Below are 20,709 nucleotides of genomic sequence, written 5' to 3'. Positions count from 1 at the left end.
GTATAATGTTGAGTGTCCTAGTAGCCCAATACACTCATTGCAGGCATTCAAATAGAGGCTGGAAAATAAAATGTTGCCTGATGCTTGCTGTGATCTTTATTCAACAGGTTTGTAAAGTATTCAACAGTACACTATGGAAAACGACTAAAAGATGGGTTGAAACGATTTTGCTTTTGCAGCAGAGATAAATGCAGCGTGAGACCAAGTTAAATCTCTGGCACCAGCCATGTAGCCAATATAACGGTCAAACTGCTCTGACATGGATCCGTTTCTGTCTTGATGGTATTGAATAGTGGCTAGATATTTATCTGCGGCAATAGTAGCTCTATGTATTAGCTGATCTAGCTCTATACTTCCAGGAGCATAATATTGTGTATTTTGAAGATGCGTAGAGCTAGAAGATGTCGTACTGCTTTCAAGTAAGCGATGAAAAAAGAACCGATTGATGTCGTTTATGACCACACCCACTTGCTTCCACTCCTTGATAGCAAGGTAATACAACTCTGTATAGGCTGCAGTAGCAATAAACCATGGATTACCAACTGAAGTTCCCACACCGTCGTATATATCTTCTGGATAGCGTCCAATGGATGTACCTAGATGCTCATCTAATTGCTGGTTCAATGGATAGATGGATTTAAAAGCCTCTTCCAGTGCATAAGCAGTAGCTAGTACTTTGTCCGAACTAGGGGTAAAAAAGCCATCATTTCTACTAGACAGAAGGTTGGCAGCAAGCAAGGTAGACACATCTAATCCCGATGATTTTTGTACACCGTTACGTACGTCTTGTGTTGACATGATGTAGTTTTGATGGGATGACCAAAATGATTCTATTCTCTTCTCAATTTGATATGCTGTTGATCTGTAGTTATGATCACTCTTGAATACTGTGCCACTATGAGAATCAAAGAAATCAACAGCATCTAGTAATGCGCGACGCATGACCATGAGTGTGTAGAAATGCACGCCCTCGATTTCTTCCCACAAGTCGAAGCATGGTTCTTGCCATATGCTTGCCACATAGTCCAAATCCTTGGTAATAGCAGGAATCAACGTATCTGTAATGTATATTGGATCATAGCCTTCCAATTGCCAACGATTAGCAATAGCAATAAATGCAATAGCTCTTTCGGCAGGTCCATCATTTTGTGGTCTACAGTACCCAAATTGAGTGTTACATCCTAGCAAGTGCTCTCCATTACTCACCTTCCCCATGAGCCAGTGTAGCCAGAGCCATCTGTGTTGAACTTTGGCTCGCCAAGACAATTGCAGACAGTTGGAGTCATCTGTGTACTGATTTGAAAATCCACGTAATCTGTTAATACTGTCAAATTTGTCTCTGGAATAGATGTAATGACACGAGCCACAAGAGCAGCATCTCTTGTCCAGGTATAGAAATAATCAGGCTTGTAAGTAGATAGGGAGGCAGCAAAAAACCCTTTGGACGTGCCTGGAGGGTTGATATTCGTCATAATTGTCTTGAAGCTTGTCGCTTGCTGCGTGGCAACCCACCTATCCAACGGCAAATCAGTGGCTACAACATCTGATCCCGTACTACTATAGTAGTATAGAAGACTTGTTGTCAATAGTATCAGCAAGTAGCTAGTAAACATGCGAAAGTTGCTTTTTATTGAATGAAATAGAGGGGAAAGGGAGGAAGAAGGTGAAAAACATGTAAATAGAAAAGCATTGGGAACTGCTGATGTCAATCTGATTCAACCAAGGTTTTCATCATCTGAGCGCATCATGAATTGAATGATCTCTCTCTCCCCCTTTTTTTTCTCCCAAAATACGCTTTGTATGATCATATGTCAATTTGTTTATCAAATTCGTAAGGACTTATTTTGACAATCCAATTGCATAAATCATCACTGCTTTTGTCGCTGTGGGATAACAACAGCCTCTACTTTTAATACTCCCCCTCCACCAATTCACTCTACCGGCAAAAAAAAAGCAAGTAGGAAAAAAGCCACTCGATAAACTTTAGGATTTTCAGAGACAATATTGCTTCACTTCTCTCTTTAATCACAAGAAACTAGACAATGGCTAAAGGCGGTAAGAAATCAACCAAGCCTGTACCTTCTTCCAACTGGAAGAAACTTTTGCCCGTAAGTTGAATAATTGCAATCAACATGAATTCACCCACTCATGCAATAAAGCCATCCTCAGACAATTGCTCCCACTGCTTCAGCAGAATCCAAAAAGAAGAGAAAGACAGATGAATTCGAGATTAGTCCCAACTTTAAATGTTTCAACAAGAGACAACGAGTAGAGTAAGTAAATATATTTAGAAAGAGAGAGAGAGAGAGAGAGATTAGAATGGCTAAAAGTGTCAAATAGGAAAATGAAGGCATCCTTTGAAGCTAAATCCCAAAAGACACAAACCTCCACAACAACCATCAGCACAACAAAAAGCTCGATACCCGATAAAGATGAATTATGGTTTGCTGAAGATGTCGACGAGGAAACTTTGAAGACTGTTTATACACCCAAGGAGACTCCACAAGAACAGAAATTGAAAAAGAAGAGCATAGTAGCAAAGATGAATGCCGTTTCTGGAGATGCCGCAAAATTGGGTAAATATGTTGCCATTGATTGTGAGATGGTGGGTGTTGGACCAGACGGCACAGATTCAGCCTTGGCCCGTGTGTCCATCGTCAATTACAATGGTGCTGTATTGCTGGATTGCTATGTGAAGCCTCAGGAAAAGGTGACGGATTACCGTACGCATGTCAGTGGCATCGAACCTCATCACTTGGAATCTGATGAGGCATTGACCTTCAAAGAAGCACAATACAAAACAGAGGCTATTATTCGCAACCGTATCTTGGTGGGACATGCTGTATACAATGATTTGCAAGCCCTCATTCTCTCTCATCCTTCATTGCTGATCCGTGATACATCTCGTTACAAACCTTTCCGTAAATTAGCCAAGGGTAGAACACCTGGTCTCAAAATGCTGGTCAAAGAAGTGCTGGGTATCACTATCCAGTCTGGAAGCCATTCATCTATAGAAGATGCTCGATTCACAATTCAGCTATACAAGAGTGTCAAAATGGAATGGGAAAAATCATTTGGTGCTCGTTCTGGACTGATTATCAAGAAGTTCTTGGCCAAAGAGAGCCAAATTGAAGAGAAGAAGAAGGCTAGAAAATCAGTGACAATTCAGGAACATGTAGATAGCGATGAGGAGGAAGAGGATAAGGAGGGTCATAGCGATAGTGATAGTGATGATGATTCGGATGAAGACGACTACTCTGATTGATCAATAAAGAGCGGTCTTTTTCCCTTTCCCTCCCTGAAATAAAACTTGGTATCACACAAAGCCATTGAAATTTTTTCAACTCTCTTCTTGTTTCATTTCACATTATAAGTTTTGGGTGAGCGAGGACAAAAATGAGTGCCTCAGTAGCTGATATCTACGAAGACTACTTGGAAAGTAAGATCTGTGGCCTATGTGTGCAAATGATGGCAAAAGCTCATCCATCATCTGATGTTAGGTCTGCAAAATTTACCATCAGAAATTGATCAAAACATGCACGAACTTCGTCGTATGGATGATGATTTACAGAGTAAGCAGGGTGTAACATGCATTAGAACACATATTCAATTGAAATCCAGAGTTTAGAGAGACCTATACAAAGCACAAGAGGTCGTACGTAAAGCAATTCAAGTCAAGTGCCAGTTCAACCAGTCTAGCGGCCACCCGATCACAGCTTGAAAAGGATTACAAAACTGCTATGCAAAAACAGGACCAGAAAATTGAACTTGCGATGCGAATGTATGATCTTGTGTCACGACATATCGAACGACTCGATACGCAGGTAGCAAAGAGTGGCCTCAGTGAATCAGATTGGATCAGTCATAGATCAAATAGAAAGGACCCCACTTGGCACGATGGAGGTGAGTAGCTGCAATGTAGCTTATTAGACAGAGACAGAGAGAGAGAGAGAGAGAGAGAGCGGATGATATTGATATATGAGCAACAAGGGCATCATCGAAAAAGAGCGTTAGGATCCATTGACGGTCCTACAAGAAAAAGGATCCACCATTCATCTCGCCCAATGCCATCAAACGGCAGCACAACAGCAGGTGATCCAGATATTGACAGTAATGAGCCCACTTATTGTTACTGCAAGCAAGTGTCATTTGGTGATATGATTGCCTGTGATGGTGATAACGTGAGATGCGGCAGTTTTATATGTAGAGATGACACTTTTCTAACATTTATTTTAGTGTGAACGAGAATGGTTTCACTACAACTGTGTTGGACTGGTGGAGCCTCCTGCTGGTAAATGGTTTTGCGAAGAGTGCAAAGTGGAGGAAGAATATCGAAACCAGTCGAGTGAGGATGATGGCGAAGACGATAGCACACCTTGATAAAACTACACAGAACGATACCCCCCAAAAAAAAACGCAATCTATTGCTATCATATATTATTTTTCTCGACGTTTATTAATTAATTTGGTAATAAATCATCTCCAAACCAATTTGCTCCCTCTGGGCGCCTACGCTCAATGCCAGGTACACGCTCACAGGTTTTGGCTATTCTACACAACAGAGCCTCATTCCACCAACGCGACATGAACTGCAATCCGATAGGCATCCCCTCGTTGAAACCAGCAGGCACAGACACAGCAGGGATGCCGGTCAAGTTGGCCAGCATAGCAAAGGTCATGGATCGAACTGTCATTTTAGCGTTAGACATGCCATAAGAGTGAGCCTTTTCGGGAATCTCAGGCGCAGTGATAGCAGTAGAAGGACACAGGATAAGGTCAATCTTCTGGTCCTCGAAAATGCGTCGCAAATGGTTCATCATGCGTCCGCGTACTTGTTGAGCACGAACATAATCTCTGCCCTCCAAAGCGCTGGCGGTGCCTGCCATCAAACGCGTGTGAGGTAGAAAGTTGCGATGATTTAGTTCATGACGAGAAGCAAAATTGAGCATCTCGCTGCAAATGGTGATAGTATGAGCTAGGTATAGATGAAATTAGTGGCGAATACACGCAAACACATAGCGAGCTTACCTGTAGCCGTAAGGTCAAGATCAGGAATCTCAATTTCAACAATGCGGGCTCCTAGTTGCTGTAAGTAATTCTGGAAGAAATCAAGCTTCTCCAGAATAGCAGAATCTACCATACCGCGTGCCCATTCAGGATAGACAGCAATTGTGAGATCAGAAAGATCGAATATTTGGTCGTAGTCCTTGAGTGACACTGGTGGCTGCAACAACGTGGTAGGATCCTTCGTGTCAGGGCCCGCAATGATAGCATAAGTCAAAGCCATGTCATCTGCTGTAGCAGCTAGAGGACCATAACTCCCCAGGCTAGGATCAACGGTAGCGCCGCCTTTTGCTGATACGCGAGCATACGTTGTCTTGAGGCCGTACAGACCACAAAAGGTAGATGGGATTCTCACAGATCCTCCACCGTCAGCGCCAATACTGACAGGGAACAGACCACCAGCAACACAGCCACCACACCCACCACTGGAGCCACCGCATGAATGCAAGGTACCGTAAGGATTCTTGGGCATACCTGTATTCGGATTCACCGAGAAGGTATCCCACCCCAGCTCATTCATAACAGTAGATCCTACAATGATGGCACCTGCCTGTCTCAGCTTGCCTACCAGAGTCGCATCTTCCACGGCTGGTTGACCACTATTGATAAAGTTCGTACCTACTTTGGTCTCCAAGCCCTGAATATCCATCTCCTCCTTGATAGAGACAAAGACACCGTCCAATTGACTGAGTGGATGTTGCTGCTTGTATCGCTCTGTAGATGCCTCTGCTTGCTGGACAATGTCTTGCACGGAGAACCGCATCCAATTCATGCTTCTACTCTTTTTCAATGCCGTTAGCATCTTGTGAGCTACCTCGGTTGGTGTCGTCTTGAACTGCGTGTAGGCTTCATGATAATCCCAGAAAGAGAGAAAGGGCGATACACTCTTGAGCTCCGCATCCAATTTAGGTATATCCTTAATATAGTGAAAATCCATGTTAGGTCAGCATAAATACGTTGCCAGTGTGAGAATTTTTAAAACTGCTACTTTACTTGGTCAAACTTGGCATCCTTTGGCGATGAGATGTATTCAAATGGAATGGGCAATGTGATGGGATGGTCCTCAATGTCGTTGCGTTCTCTCAATTTGAACAAGAGTGCGTCAGAAGCTACTTTCAGCTTGACAAATGGAATGTAGTCAATGGCATTGGCTGCCAATAAGAGAGGCAGTCCGTACATCTCGGGTGCTTCGAATGCCTGTGGAGGAGCAGCAGGTTGCTCTGAAGCGAGTGGTGTTGTCTGCTACAGTCATTCGATTGGATAAGCATGCTCAATAAACGTACTGGCAGTATACTTACATTGGCCTGCTCCATGGTGTCTGCTTGTTTGTTCGTATTCATGAGAAATGTAAAAAGGAAGAAGATAGAGACAAAGTGAATTTAGCTTGAAAAATTTAGGTTTCATTACAACAGAGGTTTCTGTTCAATAATCAAAAATAGCCGACTGTGTTGCAAATAATTTGAACATCGATGCAACCTTATTCATGCCTGATTCAGGATTAAGGTACGAACACCCGAGTCAAACTTGAGGGCGTATAAGTTGTATATCAGGAAGTTGCCTCTTGTAACCAGAGTAACTGTTGGTAGCTAGCACTTGAATGGTAGACATGCCAGTCTTGGAATCAAATGCAATCCGTATTGCTGTTCAACAATCACCCTGATGAGTCATCGCAAGGCAACAAGAGGGCTCTTCTCTAGAGAGAGCAAGCAAATGAATGAGGTATTTAAGGGGCATTCCCGGTCTATTTCAATACAAAGGCCTGAGTCCATCTAGGGGCTCAATATCAGGTTGCTGGAATGGAGTTACACAGCCTGAATAGAATAGCTCAAGCTGCTTCATGAAGCTCAAAATACCGTTTTCAGTGATTTCACTCATTTTTCATACAGGGCTTGTCTTTCAAGCGCAACCAGCACCCCATATCTCTCGAATCCAGAAAACAAACGTCTACACTGATCAGCCATCATGTCTGTTTTTTTTTTGGTTCCATCCCAAACTTGAGTAAACACCTTAGGTGCGTCACTCAAATCAAGATACAAAGTCCTATGAATCCTCCTGTACATCACCAAAACCTGCCCTTGATTCGCTGCAAATGTCAAGCGAGCCTCTCATTCAAACCATCACACGAGCTCGATCTCATCCTGACAAGGTTTCTTTATTCATTGAAATCCAAAGTTAACTGGCTCTCAACTTCTGGTATAGATGCGAGGTATCCGATGTGTGTTGGTTGTGGCGGCAGTGATAGTTTCCGTTGTCTAGGTTGCGCTGGAGGCGGTGATGGTTCCTGCTCCTGGAATGAGATGTTGTTAGTGAGAGGTGCATTTCCGTATGACCATCTCTTGATACTAGAATGAGTGCTCGTTGGATTCACATAGAGTGCGGTTTCTATACACTGTGTCAGTAGGTCCTGCTGCTGCTGTTGTTGCTGTTGATCCAGCACTATATTGCTATGGCTCATTGGTTTGGATGTGGATCGCCAATGACGTAGACTAGAGAATCGCCTGATAGAACCATGCCGATAACCTATTATTGAAGACGAGGTAGACGACGATGTTGAATTGGAGTCTGCTGATTTGATGCTATTGTCGTTCTGCGTCCTTTGTTGGTGTTTCTTGATCTTGAACAGTCGGTCAAACAACTGCATATTTTCTGCGAGAAGAGATGAAGAAGAGGAAAAAAAAAAAAGAACCAACAGAGCAGGACTTGAATAAAAGGTGTCAATAAAGATGCAGGAGAAATACATTTAGTTTGAAAAAAAAAACAAGCCACGCAGCATGTTAGCCCCTTGCCCGCACGTCAATGCCATAGTATCTCCCTTTGCATTTCATGCGGTGGCTACATAATGCGCAGAGCATGGCCCGATGCCATCTGTTGCTTCTCGGGCGCACGTGTCTCTTGGTGTTGGAAATGCACTGGATTTGAGCCGTTTACAGTAGTTTGGTAGAGCCGGAACGAGGGCATTGGTGGTTGTCAAGTGAAAAGAAAAGCTTAGTAATGACAGTGGCCTTTGTCAAATGTCGCTTCAAGATGCTCGGGGCAAATGTTGCGCTAACGTGCGGCATATGCAGAGCAGACATTCATTTCCCAAAAATGTGCGTTCATAGGTATCGCAATTCAACATTGCCAATGTGATTTTGTTTACCAAAGAGAAACAAGGTAGATGGCAAATGCTTGTCTTTTGAATCAAATGATGGCATGCGTCATCAATGATCCAAGGAATGGAACAGCTTACTCTTAAACTACATTTGTAATCTGCCAATGATTTGACCGTATTTGCTTGGATATTTAATAATCTGGGGGAGAGAAAGAGAGAGAGAGAGCTTTCAAACTTGCTTTTTGCTTCAATACAACCTTTTTTAACTCATCATGAATTCTCTGCGTACTGCCGCTATTAGACCTGCTAAACAATGTAAGCGGATAAACGCATGTGATGATTGCATGTCATGGCGGCTAATCTACAGATGGACAGTTGCTCGCTCTTTCCATGCTGCTCAACCTCGTTTGACAGGCCAAACTGTTGAAGCAGACTCTGCTACCTTTGCAAAGCTTGTCACCTCAGCCGACCATCCTGTCATTGTAGACTTTTATGCCGAGTATGCTGATTACTGTGAAGGATGATTTGAAAAACCAACAGACTAACCCTGATGTATAGCTGGTGTGGTCCTTGTAAGATGTTGGGTCCTTTATTGACCAAATCTGTCGCTGCTAATCCCAAGGTCACTTTGGTCAAGGTCAATGTGGACAATAACCAAGACATTGCTTCCCAATTCAAGGTGGCTGCTTTGCCCACTGTCTCTGCCTTCAAAGATGGCAAGGTGGTTGATTCATTTGTGGGCATGCGTAACGCTGCTATGATCGACCAATTCGTCAAGAAACATGCTGATCTTGCTTAGGCACTTGCCATGCATGCCTGCTTGTTAAGATAATAAAATACACCTTGAGTTGTGGTGATTTTACATGTCAATCCATGCGTTAAGTAGCAATGAGTGATGGCATTCAATAGCCGCAGAGGACGCGATAAATTTTTCCTGTTGTTTGACGGGCCCATTTTACACCTTTTTTTTTTCTTTCTTCTTTATACTACAATCCACACATCATGTCCAATATATTCAAGCAATTGCTTCAGGACGCCAAAGAGCTTCCCTCACTGTCATCCAAATACGATTCTCCCAAGCTGCATCACAATCTCAATCAGCTGGATAAAGAAACCAGCTTGATCACTGCAAAGATTGACACTGCCTCCAAGGACAATCATGCCTTAGGGTAAACTACAACATCTTGTCGTCATGATCCATCGCTAATCCACATGATAGGCACTATTTCCTAGCTCAAGGTGGGGCCAACACCCATAAGAATAGCCAGTTTTTGGAGAAAGTGGATACCAAGTTCACCTTCCAGCCCACTCAGATGATCAAGGAGACCAATGTTGAGGTAAGGCGCTTTATCTGCGGATGGCAAATCAACTCGATATCTCGCTGACAATGACGAGATAGGCTCACTTGAATCAAGTACAAGAGACGTACATCAAAGATACCATCGACGAGTCCAACCGTAAAACTCGCCAGACCGTCTCCAATGCAATGATTGACAAGAGAAATATGTACTGGCGTTCCAAGAAAAACATCATCTTGGAAGAATGGGATCTCGAAGAGAACAACAAGACATTTGGTTACTTGGGCACAAAGGATGACACCAAGGTACACAATCAGTTTGATTCGTTGAAAGACAGTCTGTTGACAGGAGTGGCATTTCTATAGGCTACCATTGCGTTCAAGGATCAAAAGAAGCATTTCTCGATGGCTGTTACTGACATCAACAATCAACGTATCATGGAGTCGCCCGTACCTATTGTCAAAACCTTTGCCAATCTGTCACAATCAGCTACATGTACAAACAGTCAGAAATCATCCATGAATGTGTCATGGGACATTATTTCTCATTTGACAGGCGAGAGCACCGATCGTATCTTTGGAGCTTACTTGTTCAGCAACCCTGATCAGATCAGAATAGCCAGTATGAAGTTGCGTTTGATCAAGTCAGCACGATCCTATCTGGAGCATCAGTAACTATATGCATGGATAGCATTGGAGGTCAATGATTAATCTTTGTATATACATAGATTCAGATCAGTGGTAAATGAGACCCTCAGAGAGAACGCTGCTGCTGCCAATGTAGGCGGCTCCTTGTCAGAGAAACACCGCTTGAATGCATACATGAAATTCCAGTACAAGGACCGAGGCAGCTCATGGAACCCCACGTTTGAAGTATACGATGACATGCCCATCTGGTTGTTCACTTATCTCTTGGTGCGCTGTGGCTACTACAATTTGGCATTAAATTATGTGGAGGAAAAGACTCAAGACTTTAGTGGTGCTCCAGAATTTCACAAGGCGTTCAAAGAATTCTGCACTGATGCTGATTTCAAGTAAGTGCACATAAACTTGTGGCTGCGTGTGTGAAACCGTATTGATTTGATGTGCTTTATCAGCATTTCTGAACAAAGTAGAATCCAAGTGGAACGCCAATACCAAACCATGAAATACAGCGACAGAGCCCCTGATCCTTTCAAGGTGTTGTTATACAAGATTATTGGCCGTTGTGAGCTGCAAAGCAAGAGCGAGGATACAATTCACATTCTGGAAGACGCTTTGTGGCTGCAACTCATGCTTATTCGAGAAACACCCGAGGCACTGAGATCAGACCGTGCAGAGTACCGTCTCGCAGACCTACAGCAGATGGTCAACCAAGCGAACCACTCTGAATATGACAAGAATGGTACAAATCCTTGGACTTATTTCAACATGCTTCTCTTGTCTTTGCAGTTTGAAAAGGTGAGTGCACACTGCACGAGTTGGATGAGAGTTATGATGTTGACTAGTAGCTTATAGGCAATCAACTATCTGTACAAATTCGAGCGTTGGAGAGTACAAGCTGTCCATATTGCTATTGTCTTTGTTTATTATGGACTTGTTTGCGTGATACCGCAGCCAGGCAACATCTATGACATTGGTAAGTTTTGCAAAAAAAAAAAGCCAAAGGGTTGATCGCAAGTAATATTGACAATCTCGCTTCCTAGTGTCCCATGCGGATGGCACTCCCTGTCTCAACCTAATTGGTATGATCACCCAGTACATACAAATTGCTCTCGATAATTGTCGTGAGGCCCTCCAATATCTGTTCCTGTTGACCCTATATCCTGATCAAGCCATGTATGCCTCTATCTACGATATGGTGGTGGAGCAAATCGTGCGCTGCCCAGACTTCAAGGAAATCTTGGGAAACAAGGTGACATGTCGTGCTGGTTTGATTGACAAGTACAAGCCTTTGTTGGGTTTCCGTGCTCACAACATGAAGACCTATGAAGATCGCATTGCCACTCCCGTTGCGGAGGCATTTCAAAGCCGAGGTAGATACAAGGATGCGGTGTATGTGTTGGAGACACTGGGCAAATACGAGCAAGTCTTTGGTGTATTGAATCAAGAGACCTACAGAGCTGTCAACAGATACAACACTTCAGGTCAGAAAGATGCATTGATTCCTGCCATGCAAGATATCATTGACTTTTGTAGCCGTATCAAGATGAGCTATGACAAGTCTCCAGTTCCCATCTACGATTCGAGTAATCTCGCCACCTTTAACATGTTGCTTACATTTATCAAAGCGACGATTGAAAATCACTATGGCCGTACCCAGAATGCCGTTGAGCTCATCCAGCAAACTGACCTTCTCCCTCGATCACCACAATTCAGCATAGTTCAGCGATATGTACAGCAGCTCATGTTACAACAAGACTACGTTCGAAATCTGCTACCCTACATGATTGTGATTGCACTGAATGACAAGTCTCAAAGCAGATCCATTTCATACTTTCTGACATTTAGCAAGCTCCAAATGTCAGTTAATATTCATCAGCAAATTGACCAGTAAGTAACTTTGCTAGACAGAGAATGCCAGCATGTACTAACGCTATTGTATTAGAAAACTTATGCAATTTAATATTTAAATGAATAAATAGTATGATGCTTGACGTTTTTGTTTATCTGGCAGATCACTTATTGCCATCTTCCCACGGGTAGGATCCAACTCAGATTTCAATGTTGGTCTCAGTGAGGTTGAGTCTTGGAGATCCGTTGAATACTGCTGTGATTAAGAGATACCATACAAAAAGCAAAATCCCACTGGCTTGCTGTTATGATAGAGAGTGTATTTTACATGACGGATATATTCTATACGTTTCAGCAAAGCAAATGCTTGAATGATCCCACTATGCTCGACTTTTTTTTTTTTTATCGACTGAGAACATGTTCTATATTTACACATCGATCGGAAGACTATTTATCCAATCTAAAAACGTTGTATTAGAGATTTCATATGATAGGCCAAGCTAATTGACTACATGTAAACCGGGAATGGCCGTTGTATTGTTTCGAAAGAAGCTTGTATATATATACGGGAAGCCATGAAAATTACAAACAGGTAGCCTTCTTTCTTTCTTTTCTTCTCATTTCAGCTACAAAATGTCTCATTTCATTCAATACAACCATAGTTCCAATCATATGCCCTGCATGAGAGAACCTGTTCATCATACAGACTCCATCTACAGCAATTGCTCATCAACAAGCACTCTGTCAAATCATTTGGATGCCTCCTCAAATCACAAAACGGATACGCTGAAATGGTTCTTCAAGGCTGTCTCTGCAGTTGATAATTCCTACAAAGCAACTACTGAAAATCTCAATAAGCTAGTGTCGTTTTATCTCTAACAAGATCACACCATACATCTATACCAAACAGCCAACCCCCTGCGCTCCATCATCTTTTGCCGTCTTTTTTTGTCCAGAACCTTTTCTTCTAGTTTTTTTCTGCATGGATTGTTGTATTATTTTTAGCACCTTAGCATATTCTCATCTTATTCATTTCATACATACACACTAACACCTAATAAAGCTGTAGTACAAACAGTCATTTTTTATGAGGTTATTCATGTACAACTGTTCTATTGAATAATAGATCTCTTTTTTTTTTTTATCTCTTTTCCATTTTATTCTATATGATGAAACTAGTCAACATACTGTTACTTTGTACTAGCATCTCTTTAGTGCAAGCTGTTCTTCCAACACCACGATACAATGGAGGTAAACGTTGATGTAGCCTTCTTCTCAAGATCACATCCCTCTAACACACGAGCAGGTTGTGCAGTAATAAATCAACATATTTACTGCTATGGTGGCACTGCAAATCGAGTGCCTACCTCAGATCATTATTCACTAGATCTAACAAGAGACTTTAGCGTAGCAAACTCGATTGAGTCCTGGAATAATGTCGTGCCTGTTGGTGGTTTCACCGTTGAGCCCAATAGCTTATTTTCGATCGTACCTTTAAATGATAGTTATTTGATCCATGGTGGATTGGGATATGGTTCCTCTACTCAGCATTTGAAGAACACAACTGTCATCTACCATGCAAGCAACAACTCTTGGAGCGCACTGCAAGCTCAAAATCAAACACTGATGATGCCAAGGTAAACAAGTTTTTTTTTTTTTTTTTTTTTTTTTTTTTTTGTGTACGTCAGAGTTGATTTAGAAAAATCTAACTTTGTTGTGTATTTATAGTCGCGAGGAAACTTGTACGCTTGATCCGTCATATCGGATGTGGACTTGGGGCGGCATCAGGTAAATTGGTTCATTTAGTATTATTTGACTGGTATTCACATGATGGATTCTTGTAGTGACAACACAACCGCCATCAACATCAACAAGACAACCTATCACGACGAATTTCAAGTATTGGATTTGAAGGTAAAATGTACATCTAAAAGGTAGAAAATGTAATATTCATCTTTTTCTGAAATCTGCTCATGAACATGCAGGCACTAGCTTGGTCTTTCCCAGATAATGATACAAAAACGTCATTTCAACACACTAGTGTTCCTAATCCGCGCTTAGCACACACTGCAACACTGAGTGCTTCAGGCCAATCTATTTATTATATCGGTGGTTTGGAAATGAATGACAGTGGCACTAGCTTGTCTGGTGCTCCTATGAATGAAATTCTCGAATACAACATTACGAGTGGTAATTGGACAACACACACATCTCCTAAGAATACGACGATTCCAGCACCAAGAAGACTTCACACTGCGACACTGAGTAAATGTTGTATATGCAAACTGCTTACCGGATCTACTGACATTGTGCTTGTATATATACATATAGTTCCCAACTCTGACCTTATTTTTGTATACGGCGGATCGGTAACAGGTAAAGATTCAACAAGAAAACATGGCGATTTTGACAGCTTTACTTATACACATTGGCATTAGATGCTTCCAATGCGGTTGCCGACTACAGCTACCTATTAAACACAACATCCTTCATTTGGACGCCTATCAACATTGCAAACGCAAATCTCGGAGCTGGGCCACGTTTTGGCCATTCAGGTAGGCAAACCAAGATCTGTTATCAACAGCTTGATATTGATGCTTAGGATAGCTGTCCTACACAATGATCGATCTCTATTCATCATTTTCGGAGCAGATGATCTTGGCATATTGAGAAATGATTTCGCTGTCATCGACGTTGGTCATTATCAATGGGTTTCCGATTTCAAATCAAATGGCAATTATGAAAGCGCTATTACAGCTACTCCCTCATCGTCTGCAAGCCCAACTGCTTCAACATCCATCATCAACACAAACTCAAACAGCGAGAAATCATCCAGCACACAAACCAACGAGTTTCCATTTATATCATTGAATTACATGAAGACTGTATATTTGATGATTGGTACTATGATCTTATTCACATTTTTATAGGATCTAATATCATTATCTAATCGATAGCCACATGAACAGTTCACTTAAAACATATATATATATATTACATGTCTATAAAGACGCCGCCTATTGCCTTAATAAACCTAATCATTATATACTACGAATGTATCTACGCTTCGGATGACTCTCTTCTTTCGCTTCGGTGAGAACCAACCTGCGCAGCGGCAACTCGCGCTACCGATTGCCCTTGCGTACCTTATCAGGATACTGCTGCTTTCATTTAAGCCCGCCCCTCCCCCTACTTACACACGAAACCCCTTCATATTATCTGTGGATCTGAGTCTTAGGTGATGCTCTACATCCATATATACGTAGCTACTTTATATACGGACAGGCAGCATACTGGTATAAAGCTTTTCTCATCAATAGTGTGCCCTATACAGCAAAATTTGGGTGCATTTGAGCTGCGTTTTCTCGTGTTAGAAGCCGTTTTAGACCGTCAGGATAGCACCAAACAATTGCTCCCATCTGGTAGCTACTTACTGACACCTATACTCAACTTTTTGGAGACCAAAAAAACATGGCCAAAAATCGACCAAAAAGCATGAGGTACCCCTCATGGTTTTCATCGAAAATCAAACGATCACGTTTTTGACCTCCAAAATGAAGACTTCTACTATGGTATACATTGAATCAAAATGTTTCTATCGATCTAACATAATACCTGAAATTATCTTTTTGAGATTTAATATGTAAAATCGCAACTTTTTGGCTAAAAACCTCTTTTCATATTTTTATAGATTACTCAATACGTTTATCCAAAACATCTACCTTACTTGGTGCCAGTGGATGCGCCTCGAAAAGCGCTCCAAGAAAACTTAAGGAAGCATAGGATGATCATCATATTTTACTTAGTCGAATCTGCAAAAATAGTTTAATCGAGTCAAAAATTCCAATCTTGAACAGACTAAGAGTCTGAGTTAGAATTATCTTTTGGCTGGTGGGCCGGCTGGCAAACTCAATGCCCTGTAATCATGAAGGGAAACAGTAATAGATGCTTTTGAAGTTTATGGAAAGTAGGCGGCAAATTACATTGTACTATCTTTAGCCATGCTATTTTCCTTTGAAGTCTTATATTTAACAGCGCTAACCCACCAAAATACTTGTAAGATCAACTTCTTTTCTTTCTGAGGCTTTGAAAGTATCTAGGAACCACAAATTTATTATGCTATGATTTGTTGCGTGTGCACATCACATTTGTATCGCTACTGTATCAATGAAACTATGAATAAAGTGGTTCACTGTGGCATATACAAATTAAAGTCACACATTATCTTATATAAGCGAACAGGCGGGAAGAATAGAAATGGATGCCATCAAAGCAATCAATTACTCAGGGCAGACACCAGGCATATAGATTGCATGCGCTTTGTTTGGCTGCAGCTGTGATCCCAGGGTGTTTTCATTTATACTGGGAGATCCAAGTAAATGCGGGAATTTGTCCCAATAGAAATTGCACATTACTTGACACGCTGGTAAGCGATGCTGTCAGCATCAGTGTTAGCATTTATGACATTGGACAGCCATGTATGATATACACTACAGTGCTTACAAGAATTTCTTTCCATAATTTCAATTGCTATAAATGATGATTTAAAGGCTTTTACAGATCAACTTGTATGTAATACGGCTAAAATAGGATTGTCTCTACTGTATATTCATTCTTTGGAACCAATGTCAAAAAGCCACATAGATTTTGCCCTCATAATGAAAAAAAAAAAGGATTACGCTTTGGGGGTGCTTTTTATCAGCATGTCAATGCTATAGCTGTTATGGTTTTAGAATTTACAATGTGTCGATTTAATATGTCAAAATTCATCCAGATACAGTTCATTTATTTTTTTTTTATCTCGTAATCTTCCCCAGATCAACGTCTGATAAGAAAGATAATGGCTAGACAAGACTGAATTTATAGATCAGCATTCAATAAGCTAAATTGAGCGGGTTTCATTTCATTATACAATGTAGTTTATGGATGTGTCAGTCGATTACAGCAGCCAAAATGAAGACATGGTGACACTAAACTCATGTTTTCTAATTCGTGTCGAATGATTTACATATATGGCCTCCTGTGCTACATTGAGATAACATCTTTTTCAAATGTGTCAATAGGAATTCAGGCTGTCCTAATGATCGGGTGTCGACGTATAGATGTCAAGATGATTGATTTGGGTCACGATACGTTTCTATCACTACTTGGATCGCAGCACGTGTATTACGCAGTAAATAATTGGATCAATTCACATCGAGATCCTTAGAGTATAGAGAAGAAAATTCAACAATTATATATGGACAAATCGTCTATTTTCAAGACCAGTTGGTGAACAATCAACATGAACGAGATTATAGTATAGTTATGGTTTTGGATATGAATCTAATGACAGGATGACTCCTCATACCGTCTAAATCCTTCTTTTGATGGCGCCAATTTATTTTTAGCCGCTTTGACACCAAAATCCAGTGCAGTAAAAACTCGCAAATGATAGAGCAGAAAAGTCATACCACTTTTTGTTACGCATGTCCAAATGCGCCTGTTTGTTTGACGCAATCAAACCCAATCTATTCGCTTTGTCTATCTAACAAATCCTTTCAGTTTGTCAGGTAATAGCTCTATATTTTAGATGAAATCTCCAAAATGCGACCAGTTTGCACACGCCTGAATGTGAAATGAAATCTCTTAAAGCAAGGGATTTGAAGCAATTTTTTGACGGATCTGGTTTGGATACTATAATTATTGGATGAGATTCAGTCTCTCTCCTTTCGTTTGTAATGCTCTGCGCACATTTTGAAAGTACATCTTGTTCCCCATTTCCGATAACATCCATTTCAATAGGAGTCTTTTGGCACGTTTCTTCATTCCAATGTCTCAAAGAATATCTGTTTTATCGTCCTGTTTTTTTAGGGAGGTGCTTTAGTATGCAGTGATAGTTGAAAATACATCCGGAAAGCAAAAATCTTTTATCATTCAAAATCAAGAAGGGTAAGGTTGGATTGAATGACATAAAGGTTTTGTAACAGAGCTTCATTGTCGTACACATCATGCGTATGTGTTGTGTTTGTGTCTGACTATTAAAATAAACCACATTATCTATGGTAAATAGCATGGAATCCCATCTTAAATGGATCATTGCAGGCATTTCTGATCTGTCTAAAGTCTACAAGATGGAAGGATTTTGTTTCCATGGCTTCTATCACAGAAAGAAATTAAAGGTGATCACTATCGTAAATCTTGAGCGGGTGCGCAATCAGATTAACATCATTATTCTCGGACTTCTTGCTTGTCAACAGACCCTTTTTCGGTCAATGAATATGATAAAATCAATGTCTTTGAGTTATTATCAATAAGAAACATAGCGAAAACAAATAGTCATCTTGATGTCTGCCTTTCATCATTGATTCGACATGTTGCAGCTTATCCATTACTGCCAGGCACCGAAAGCTCCTGAAGTTTATTATGATGGCGATGATGTTTGACCATAACGTTCGTGTGTACATGAAATCTTTTGTAAGACATCCATGTTTCATTTATACACAAGAGAAAAAAAAAACAGACTAAAGTTTAATAGATAAAAAAGATTACCTTAATGATTGAACAAGCGCATTGGTCGGGCACGGTCGTAGGCATTTGTGCTGGATGGCCCTTTGCCCTAGTTTTTTTACACGGTAAAAAAAAAAAAAAAATTATGAGACACATCAACTGTCGCCGGTTCGATTTTGATGATACGATAATCATCACCACATTATTACTTTTATCCTAATGAAAAAAAAAAAAAAGATATAAAAGAAGCAAGATTCATCCCAACAATCATTTCTTCTCATCAAGTTTTTTAAACTATTAAATCTAAAAATGCCTTCTATCACCATTGGTCAACATCTTATCAACCGTCTCAAGGAAATCAACATTGATGTTGTTTTCGGTGTTCCCGGTGATTTCAACATGGTAAGTTTATGCAAAATGTCCCTTTCATGGTACGTTGTAACTCACATTATACCGTTTATCATAGCCTTTGTTGGATATCATTGAAGATGATAAGGATATGACCTGGGGTAACAATGCTAACGAATTGAACGCTTCTTATGCTGCCGATGGTTATGCTCGTATTCGTGGTGCTGGTGCCATTGTCACCACTTTCGGTGTCGGTGAACTTTCCGCTGTTAACGGTCTTGCTGGCTCTTACTCTGAGATGCTTCCCGTTATCCACATTGCTGGTACTCCTTCCACCAAGTCTCAAGCTGCTGGTGCTATGCTCCATCACTCTCTCGGTGATGGTAACTTTGACGTTTTCTACAACATGTCTTCCATGATCTCTTGTGCCTCTACTCATTTGAAGAAGCAAAACGCCATTGCTGAGATTGATCGTGTCATCACTCAAGCCGTTCTCTCCAAGCGTACTGGTTACATTGGTCTCCCTATCGATCTCATCCACTACGAGGTTGAGGTTCCCGAGATTGCTCCTCTTGTTGTCTCTCTCCCCAAGAATCCTGAACAAACTCAAGAAATTGCCCTCAAGGTTGTCTCTGAGGCTATTTCCAAGGCTTCTCACCCCGTCATTGTTGTTGATGGTTGTGTTCTCCGTCACCACATTGAAAAGGATGTTGAGGCTTTCGTCAAGCGCTCTGGTTTCCCCACCTACGTTGCACCTATGGGTAAGGGTGCTGTTGATGAGTCTCTCCCTGAATACCGTGGTTGTTACTCTGGTAACATCACTCTTGAGTCCATTGATGAAGAAATCAAGAAGGCCGATTTGATCATTGAGATTGGTTCCATCAAGTCTGATTTCAACACTGGTAACTTCTCTTACTCTCTTGACCGTACCAAGACCATCACTCTCCACTCTTTCGCCACCATCGTTTTCTGTGCCGAATACCAAAAGGTCTCCATGGTTGAATTCCTTCCTCTCTTGACCGCCTCTCTCCCCAAGGAACCTCGTACCTTCAACCTCGGTCCCCGTGGTAAGCCTCTTCCTATCGAAGCCGGTACTGAGATCACCCACAACTACCTCTGGAACAAGGTTCCCGAATACATTGATGAGAACGCTATCATCTGTGGTGAAACTGGTACTTCTGAATTTGCTTGTTTGAACTTGGATGCTCCCAAGGGCGCTACCTTCATAACTCAATTCCTCTGGGGTTCCATTGGTTTCTCTGTTGGTGCCGCTGTTGGTGCTGCTATTGCCAACCGTCAACGTCGTGTCTACCTCTTCGTTGGTGATGGTTCCTTCCAATTGACTGCTCAAGAACTTTCTGTCATGCTTCACCACGGTCTCACTCCCGTCATCATCCTCTTGAACAACGACGGTTACTGTATTGAGAAGCTCATTCACGGTCCCGATAGAGATTACAACAACTTCCAAATGTGGCAATACAGCAAGACCCTCGATTACTTCGGTGCTCATCTCGAGCGTAATGCTGGTTGTTCCAAGGTTGGTTTCGAAGGTAAGGTCGCTACTCGTGACGAATTCGAAGCTGCTATGAAGGATATTCAAGCCCAACCCGACAAGATGCACTTCATCGAAGTCATCATGCCTCGTTTCGATGCTCCTCGTGAACTTAAGCTTCTCGTCGCTACCTCCGAGAACCGTTAAATCTATGATGGATTACCTCTTCATTTATATACACATTAATTCATGCATTTCAATTTCTCATTTCCAATAAATACATTTCAATTTTACTAGAAACAAAACATTCTATGTTTACGTTAATTATTACCATGCTTACAATTAAGTATTTTATCTACAAGATTCAATTGAGGCAGGAAGCCATATACATTTTAGTGCCTCTCGTAACTTTACAATACACGCGGGAATCCATTG

The 20,709-nt window shown here is 41.4% G+C and overlaps 9 protein-coding genes across 9 annotated transcripts; 6 read left to right on the top strand and 3 right to left on the bottom strand.

Annotated features, from left to right (window-relative positions):
- Nucleotides 1–144: 144 nt before the first annotated feature.
- ATC70_001436 (uncharacterized protein) lies at nt 145–1,613 on the bottom strand (the record flags this gene model as incomplete). The annotated part of the gene is made up of 2 exons (XM_064820832.1): nt 145–1,153; nt 1,207–1,613. 2 exons carry the CDS (start codon nt 1,611–1,613, stop codon nt 145–147), a joined length of 1,416 nt encoding a protein of 471 aa, XP_064684752.1.
- A 429-nt stretch (nt 1,614–2,042) lies between these two features.
- TPK2_2 (cAMP-dependent protein kinase catalytic subunit) lies at nt 2,043–3,265 on the top strand (the record flags this gene model as incomplete). The annotated part of the gene is made up of 3 exons (XM_064820831.1): nt 2,043–2,108; nt 2,170–2,273; nt 2,341–3,265. 3 exons carry the CDS (start codon nt 2,043–2,045, stop codon nt 3,263–3,265), a joined length of 1,095 nt encoding a protein of 364 aa, XP_064684751.1.
- Nucleotides 3,266–3,396: 131 nt separating this feature from the next.
- On the top strand, nt 3,397–4,380 carry HGT20_5 (Bifunctional purine biosynthesis protein PurH; the record flags this gene model as incomplete). The annotated part of the gene is made up of 5 exons (XM_064820830.1): nt 3,397–3,439; nt 3,501–3,572; nt 3,622–3,903; nt 3,991–4,181; nt 4,237–4,380. The coding sequence occupies 5 exons, from the start codon at nt 3,397–3,399 to the stop codon at nt 4,378–4,380; spliced, it is 732 nt and encodes a 243-aa protein (XP_064684750.1).
- An 80-nt stretch (nt 4,381–4,460) lies between these two features.
- RNR2_2 (Ribonucleotide-diphosphate reductase (RNR), small subunit) lies at nt 4,461–6,404 on the bottom strand (the record flags this gene model as incomplete). Its single annotated transcript, XM_064820829.1, has 4 exons — nt 4,461–4,975; nt 5,029–5,980; nt 6,058–6,306; nt 6,363–6,404. 4 exons carry the CDS (start codon nt 6,402–6,404, stop codon nt 4,461–4,463), a joined length of 1,758 nt encoding a protein of 585 aa, XP_064684749.1.
- Nucleotides 6,405–7,216: 812 nt separating this feature from the next.
- Nucleotides 7,217–7,705, bottom strand: RNR2_1 (Ribonucleotide-diphosphate reductase (RNR), small subunit; the record flags this gene model as incomplete). The annotated part of the gene is made up of 1 exon (XM_064820828.1): nt 7,217–7,705. One exon carries the CDS (start codon nt 7,703–7,705, stop codon nt 7,217–7,219), a length of 489 nt encoding a protein of 162 aa, XP_064684748.1.
- A 722-nt stretch (nt 7,706–8,427) lies between these two features.
- Nucleotides 8,428–8,954, top strand: SFH5_1 (Non-classical phosphatidylinositol transfer protein (PITP); the record flags this gene model as incomplete). Its single annotated transcript, XM_064820827.1, has 3 exons — nt 8,428–8,470; nt 8,531–8,654; nt 8,714–8,954. The coding sequence occupies 3 exons, from the start codon at nt 8,428–8,430 to the stop codon at nt 8,952–8,954; spliced, it is 408 nt and encodes a 135-aa protein (XP_064684747.1).
- A 203-nt stretch (nt 8,955–9,157) lies between these two features.
- On the top strand, nt 9,158–12,064 carry ATC70_001430 (uncharacterized protein; the record flags this gene model as incomplete). The annotated part of the gene is made up of 9 exons (XM_064820826.1): nt 9,158–9,324; nt 9,375–9,492; nt 9,555–9,758; nt 9,819–10,123; nt 10,181–10,486; nt 10,550–10,892; nt 10,950–11,070; nt 11,138–11,984; nt 12,040–12,064. The coding sequence occupies 9 exons, from the start codon at nt 9,158–9,160 to the stop codon at nt 12,062–12,064; spliced, it is 2,436 nt and encodes an 811-aa protein (XP_064684746.1).
- A 1,047-nt stretch (nt 12,065–13,111) lies between these two features.
- Nucleotides 13,112–14,875, top strand: ATC70_001429 (uncharacterized protein; the record flags this gene model as incomplete). The annotated part of the gene is made up of 8 exons (XM_064820825.1): nt 13,112–13,196; nt 13,252–13,582; nt 13,674–13,733; nt 13,790–13,859; nt 13,931–14,210; nt 14,277–14,321; nt 14,384–14,500; nt 14,553–14,875. The coding sequence occupies 8 exons, from the start codon at nt 13,112–13,114 to the stop codon at nt 14,873–14,875; spliced, it is 1,311 nt and encodes a 436-aa protein (XP_064684745.1).
- A 3,868-nt stretch (nt 14,876–18,743) lies between these two features.
- On the top strand, nt 18,744–20,481 carry RPP2B_1 (60S acidic ribosomal protein P2; the record flags this gene model as incomplete). Its single annotated transcript, XM_064820824.1, has 2 exons — nt 18,744–18,836; nt 18,901–20,481. 2 exons carry the CDS (start codon nt 18,744–18,746, stop codon nt 20,479–20,481), a joined length of 1,674 nt encoding a protein of 557 aa, XP_064684744.1.
- Between the last annotated feature and the right edge of the window lie 228 nt (nt 20,482–20,709).

The sequence above is a fragment of the Mucor velutinosus genome (assembly GCF_035048745.1).
Source record: "Mucor velutinosus strain NIH1002 chromosome Unknown tig00000041, whole genome shotgun sequence".
Classification (NCBI taxonomy): domain Eukaryota; kingdom Fungi; phylum Mucoromycota; class Mucoromycetes; order Mucorales; family Mucoraceae; genus Mucor; species Mucor velutinosus.
This window is presented reverse-complemented; position numbering and strand designations above follow the sequence as displayed.